This window comes from Prionailurus viverrinus, chromosome E3 (assembly GCF_022837055.1).
Source record: "Prionailurus viverrinus isolate Anna chromosome E3, UM_Priviv_1.0, whole genome shotgun sequence".
In the NCBI taxonomy this organism is placed as follows: Eukaryota; Metazoa; Chordata; class Mammalia; order Carnivora; family Felidae; genus Prionailurus; species Prionailurus viverrinus.
The window spans coordinates 9,847,301-9,853,216 of record NC_062576.1 but is presented as its reverse complement, the minus strand read 5'-3'; the positions used below and the strand labels follow the sequence as shown (position 1 = coordinate 9,853,216).

Sequence of the window (5,916 nt, the reverse complement as noted above, 5' to 3'; positions counted from 1 at the left end):
GTTTAAAAGGGCTCATTATTCCCATTTTACAGCTGAGGAAAACTGAGGCACAGAGACCATGACATGTTTCAAGGTCATGCAGCTTACAAAGTAGGATTGGTACTAAACCCACACTGCTCTTGATTTGTGAGTGTGTGTGAGTGTGAGTGTGTGTGTGTGTGAGTGTGTGTTATTTTTCTCCCTAATTCTCTGAAGCCAGAGCCCCTCTTTGTCATTTTGCAGCCTTGTCGTGCCTGCAACAGTTCCTTGTGCAATGATGTGTTCTGTTGAAATTTTTAAAAAAATCTAATAGAATCCTGCTGTGCGTGAATGTTTTTACAAAGTTCATGACAGGACTCCCAGGAACAGGCTAAGACCACTCCTGGGATGCCCGGGGCTCAGGCTGCCTTTATCCCCTCCGATGGGCAACTCCGGATCATCTCTGGGGCACACACTCCCATTGTTCAGACCCCAACCCTGTCCCCACAGGAAGAGAGCAGGCAAGACACAATTACCTGAGAAGGGGAAATCACATTTTATTTGAATTGTTATTTGAGAAGAGCAATTGTGTCTACACTTTTGACATACAAATCACACAATATCTCATACATGGGTGGGGGGGAGACCCTGGAATCCTTCTCCTACCAGAGCCCCGACTCCATCCTCACATTCCAAACATGTAGGGAAAGAACCGGCCTTAAAGGCAGAGCAGGTCTTTGTCCCCAGAGAAGCACAGGGCAAGCCATTCCATAAAGCGGAACGCCTCCCCCAAACCCTTTCTTCCCAAAGGAATTTAACAACTCAGGCTGGCCCGTCATCCTCACCCTCCAGGTCCATTTCATCACAAAAACCAAAGAGTCCCTGAAAACGTCATTAATTACATCCCATGAGCTGTGTGCGAGGAAGGCCGGGGATCTGGCAACGCGCGCAGCAAAGGAGCCCTAGATTTTCTTGGGTTTTTATTCACCCGGGATTCTGGAAGTGGGGCAGGCTCAGGGCTTCTGTAGAGTGATGAAGAGCCACAGCTGTTGACAGGTCACCCGTACCCAGACAGACAGACAGATCCCACTGCAAGACCCAAGGACCCAAGAAGCCAGCTCTAGGCTAAGCTTTGAGACACAAGCAGTGCCTGTCTGTAGGTGGGGCCCGATGCACCTGGGCTCTGGGTACCTGGAAGGCAGAGAAGGGCCAGCATAAGCTCCAGAGGAGGGCGGACGGCTGCCACCATCTTCCTTCCAGAACCTTCTCCACCAGCTCAGGGAAGGCAAGGGGCCCAGGGTGCATGAGCTCTCCCCCTCTCATCACTGGCGCACAGGCCCCAAGCTGAGGGCCGGGCGGTGGTTAGATGGCAGTGCTACTGGCAGGGGACCTCTGCGGGAGGGCCTTGACACCCGTCACCCTGAGCCCCGGGGCTGCCTTCTTCCGCTTGGCGTCCAGGTTCTTCATGTACGTCTGGACCCAGTGCTGCTCAGGGTCGCCACAGAACTTCTGGCCCTTCCGGGTGGTGAAGCTGCAGGAAGGGTGACAGGGCACACTTGAGACCTGGCCATGACCTTGGACCTCTTGACTTGATGAGGACGTGGGTGTGGAGGCCCACAGAGGGCAAGCTGCTGCCCGGGGCCGCCCTAGCAGTTCCTGACACGGCGTCTTCTCTCTGGGTGTCAGCATCTCTTTGCATCACCTGTTCTCAAGCTCCCTGTCAGATGGGGGGAGGCCCAGCCCTGCCTTTAGTTAATGTTGGATCTGAAGAGAGAGACACAATGTCTACCCACAGGGAGGAGAGGAAAGGAGAAAATGCACTGAAAACCTCCAGGGAGTGGCGCCTGGGTGGCTCAGTCGGTTGAGCATCCGACTTTGGCTCAGGTCATGATCTCTCGGTTCGTGAGTTTGAGCCCCACAGAGGGATGATCCTCTGTCCCCGTCTCTCTGCTCCTCCCCCACTTGTACTCTCTCTTTGTCTCTCTCAAAGTAAATAAATAAACTTAGAAAGAAAGAAAGAAAGAAAGAAAGAAAGAAAGAAAGAAAGACAAGAAAGGAAGAAAGAAAGACAAGAAAGGAAGAAAACCTCCAGGGGAAAAAGGCAGATGCCTCCAGTAAGTTCACACTCGCTACCTTGGGTGGGGGGTAGCTAGGAAGTGATTTGGAGTCCTAGTGACCTTGGGCAGGTCACCTTCCTGGGCCTCAGCTGTTCTCTGTAAAACGGAAATAATTATATCTGCTTCACAGAGTGGTCGAGAGGGTTAGTTAAGGTAATGGGATATGCCCCCAAATAGTGCCTAGTATATGTATATATTTATATATATCTGGTACTCAAGAAATGACTGTTGTCTCAGAGTCCTCTTCCTAATCTCTTGGGGGAGAAGGCTGAGGCTCAGGGAGGTGAGGTGGCTTCCCCAGGATCAGAGAGCCAGGCCCTCCCAACTTTACTCCCCAGTGACCCTGAATGGACGGTCATCTCCCCTGCCCCTCTCACGCTGGGGGTCCGGGAGAGGAGGTTACTTACATCACTCCTGCCTTGGGGCAGAGGCTCCCACTGGACAGCTGGTAACTAACCACTCGGCTCTCTGGAACTTTCTTGGAAATGAAGGACATACAGCAGGAAGAGGGGATGGTCACAGAGCCTAGAGGACGGGAGAGAGAAGAGCCCGGGCTGCCTGAAACTCTGGGCTGCCGAGCCCGAGCCCAACACCTCCCAGCTCTGGGGCCACCGCTCCTCAACATTCCACTCCAGACCCAGCCCAGTCAGTCCTCCACCCTCCACTGTGCTGTCCCAGCCACACTGTCCTGCCTGACAGCCCCAGGCTGAGGCTGGAGCTCTTACCTGCAGGGGCAATGCGGTGGGCACACAGGGCCAGCAGCAGGAGGCTGGCCACCATGGTTGCAAGGCCTGCCATGTGTGGGAGAGGGAGTTCAGGACCTAAAGCTGGGGTGCAGGAGGAGAGGGCCACGTTCCTTTCAGATCACCTTGACCTCCCTCTGCCTTTTATAAGGGCAGCTGGGAGGAAACACCCACTGATAGAGCCTCCCCTCACCCCTTCCAGGCTTCCCTGAAAGTCCTCAAGGCCCACGAATCCTGCCAAGGGGAAGTTCTTGTGTAGCTGAGTCAGGCGTTATTTGGTGTATTCTAAGAAAAGGCTAGGGGAGGAGAGGATCATCCAATCTAAGTGGAGTGCAGAAGTTTTGGGGGCATAGTTAGAAGGCTGATGAGGATCCTTGGGGTGCTAGCTGTTCATTCCTGTGGGATCCTGGAGAAGTCCTTCACCTTTCTGAGCCTAGTTTCTTCCGTGGAAAATGGGTAAAGCCATCCTATTTCCTCCCACTCATTCACTCATTTGTTCGTTTGCCAACTTGTATTCGGCATGTGCTATGAGCCAGGCGTCCGGTGGGGAGACATTTGCAAGCATGTGCAATACGCAGTTACAGGTGCTGACCAAGTAGGCCTGGGCAGAGCAGATACTCTCATTGTCCACGTGCCCTTGGAGTCCTTTACCTCGTTCACACACACTGGCTTTGGGTGGCCTTGCATTTCCAGTGCCCAAGCTGCCAAAGCCACCTCACTGGCAGGCTCTAAGAAGGGGGGAAGGACCCAGAAACTTACATCCTCTGGGAAGACCTTGACCAACATCTGTTGGAGGGTTACACACTCCAGATGCGGCATGACCTGTCCCACTTCCTGAGGTCCTGGCGGAGTCAGGCCAGCTTCCCTCTGTGTTGTAGGGCTCTGCTGACCCCCTTCCCTTCCGGATCTGCTTCCCCCTGCATTCCAGAAGTGGGATGTGGTCAGAGTTGGTTTCCCCTGGAGGCCTTGCCTAATGAATTACTTGCCCATGAATCCTCCTTTTAGGGTCTGTTATGAGGACCCCAATCTGAGACAAGGGGTAGGGAACATAGAAGGAACTGGCCATGGCCAGTTCTGCTGGAAGGAAAGTGGGGGATGCACTTGGAATTGACAGCTGGGCTGAGGTATGAAGAATGGAAGAAAATGGTAACCATGGGTGGGGGGCTTTGTAGATCATGATGAACAGTTCTGTTCTTAGAGATGGAAGTGACCTTGTCAGACAGAGGGAAGTGTGGCACTCGCTTCAGTCTGCCCCCCATTCCAGGACCCCAGGGTGGGATCCCATATTTAGACTCTTGTCACTGCTGTTTCCATGGCCAACCCCCTTCCCCAATTCTTTCCTTTCCACTTCTCACAGAAACATTCGGCTTTCTCTGGCCATCCAGGGCACCCAGCCACACACTGGTCACTCAGATGATGGCCAGTTGTGAGTCTGTGTCTCCCATGTGCCCATGAACACCAAGATCAATGTCCAATTTCCACACCCACCAATTCCCAAGCAGATCACCTATCCCATGGCCAGTGTTTGCAGAATGAATATACAATGGACCAATTCTGAGTCGCTCTCCACTGGACCAGGGACTCCCACGTGGTCTCTGCCCCGCATGACCGGGGGTCACCATGCACGTGGACAAGTCAGTAGGCAAGTCCTCTGACGGGACCAAGACCAGCAGCACCTGATCTCGCCACTGCCCTTCTTTTCTTTTTTTTTTAATTTTTTAACATTTATTTATTTTTGAGACAGAGAGAGACAGAGCATGAACGGGGGAGGGGCAGAGAGAGAGGGAGACACAGAATCGGAAGCAGGCTCCAGGCTCTGAGCCATCAGCCCAGAGCCCGACGCGGGGCTCGAACTCACAGACCATGAGATCGTGACCTCAGCTGAAGTCGGACGCTTAACCGACTGAGCCACCCAGGCACCCCGCACTGCCCTTCTTTACGGAGTGAAAAATGCTGAGTGCCCCACTCAGCTCCTCACTAGCCTCACACTTCCCATCACCAGCCAGCAGTGACAATCCTCACCTGACAGAGTATGGGGAGCATTAAATGAGATGCCTTTTACACATGCAGGGGCTTTTGATTCCATCTTATGACATGCATTATAATATTTGCTTCTCCACAGTGTAGGGGGGACTTTATGACCAAGGGGGAGAGGGCTGGAGAAGGAAGAGACCAGGCAGAAACAGCAAGCAGAAGAATGAGGACAGGGCTGAACAGGGCAGGAAGCCCTTGCTGTCTGTGTGTTGCAACCCAAGTGAGTCCGTATGGCAGGGTCATTGGGTGGGAGGGTTTGGGGTAGGGTGCTTCGCCCTGATTGGGAACATCCTTCAGAGGCTTTTCCAAGGCCCTCAAAAAAAAAAAATGCCAAATCTGGATGCTCTGACTGGGGAAGTAGGCAAGGCAGGGATCACCAACCCCATTTTACAAGGGCAAAATGGAAATCTACAAAGGGTAACTAACTAGACAACATCACAGAGCCACCTATCCCGGCTCCCAAAATGGTAACGCACACCCTTCCAGCTTGAAGGGGTGGAGTCCAACAGACAGAGTGATCGTTAAATTTAAAGTTAGAGCAAAAGAAGGAGCTTCTATTCTGCAATAGAAAGGGAGGACACAAATAGAAAGGGGGAGGAAGGGGGATAAGAGGAAGGAAGGAGGGAAGAGGGAAAGGGGGAGGGGAGGGAAAGAGGAGGGCAAGACAGCATATACAGACCCAGTAGACTTGAGGAAAGGAGGTGGACAGGAAAGGGAAGGAAGAGGGGCCCTGTGAAATGTCCTGACCCCAGCTGAGCTCCAGCTCAGACCCTGCCCCTCCCTCACCTCCTGTGGCTTCTCCATCTGAGAGGTGGCATGTGGTCAGAGCTGTGTTTCCCCAAGTGTGGCAGCCACATTACCACGTGATACAAAGCAAAAGATATATATATATATATATATATATATATATATATATATATATATATATGAGAAATAAATAAATAAATAAACAATGTAGGTAACAGGACAAATAGTGTGCACATATGACAAAAAATTGTGACAATGACCCAGGAATAGCCGAAGCCGAGAGATGGGGCCAAGATGCCCCCTGAGGGCCTCTCCCA

The 5,916-nt window shown here is 52.4% G+C and overlaps 1 protein-coding gene across 1 annotated transcript; it reads right to left on the bottom strand.

Moving 5' to 3' along the window:
* Nucleotides 1-534: 534 nt before the first annotated feature.
* Nucleotides 535-3,651, bottom strand: CCL24 (C-C motif chemokine ligand 24). The gene is made up of 4 exons (XM_047838992.1): nt 3,578-3,651; nt 2,801-2,902; nt 2,483-2,600; nt 535-1,489 (listed from the first exon to the last, which is right to left on the bottom strand). Exons 2-4 carry the CDS (start codon nt 2,871-2,873, stop codon nt 1,321-1,323), a joined length of 360 nt encoding a protein of 119 aa, XP_047694948.1. The 5' UTR covers nt 2,874-2,902; nt 3,578-3,651; the 3' UTR covers nt 535-1,320.
* Between the last annotated feature and the right edge of the window lie 2,265 nt (nt 3,652-5,916).

Excerpts from the sequence above, each read along its gene's own strand:
- CCL24 (XM_047838992.1), bottom strand. The coding sequence starts at position 2,873 with ATGGCAGGCCTTGCAACCATGGTGGCCAGCCTCCTGCTGCTGGCCCTG. Across the intron at positions 2,601-2,800 it reads CCACCGCATTGCCCCTGCAG|GCTCTGTGACCATCCCCTCT; the intron begins GTAAGAGCTCCA and ends CCCGTCCTCTAG. Across the intron at positions 1,490-2,482 it reads TGCCCCAAGGCAGGAGTGAT|CTTCACCACCCGGAAGGGCC; the intron begins GTAAGTAACCTC and ends CCCTTCCTGCAG.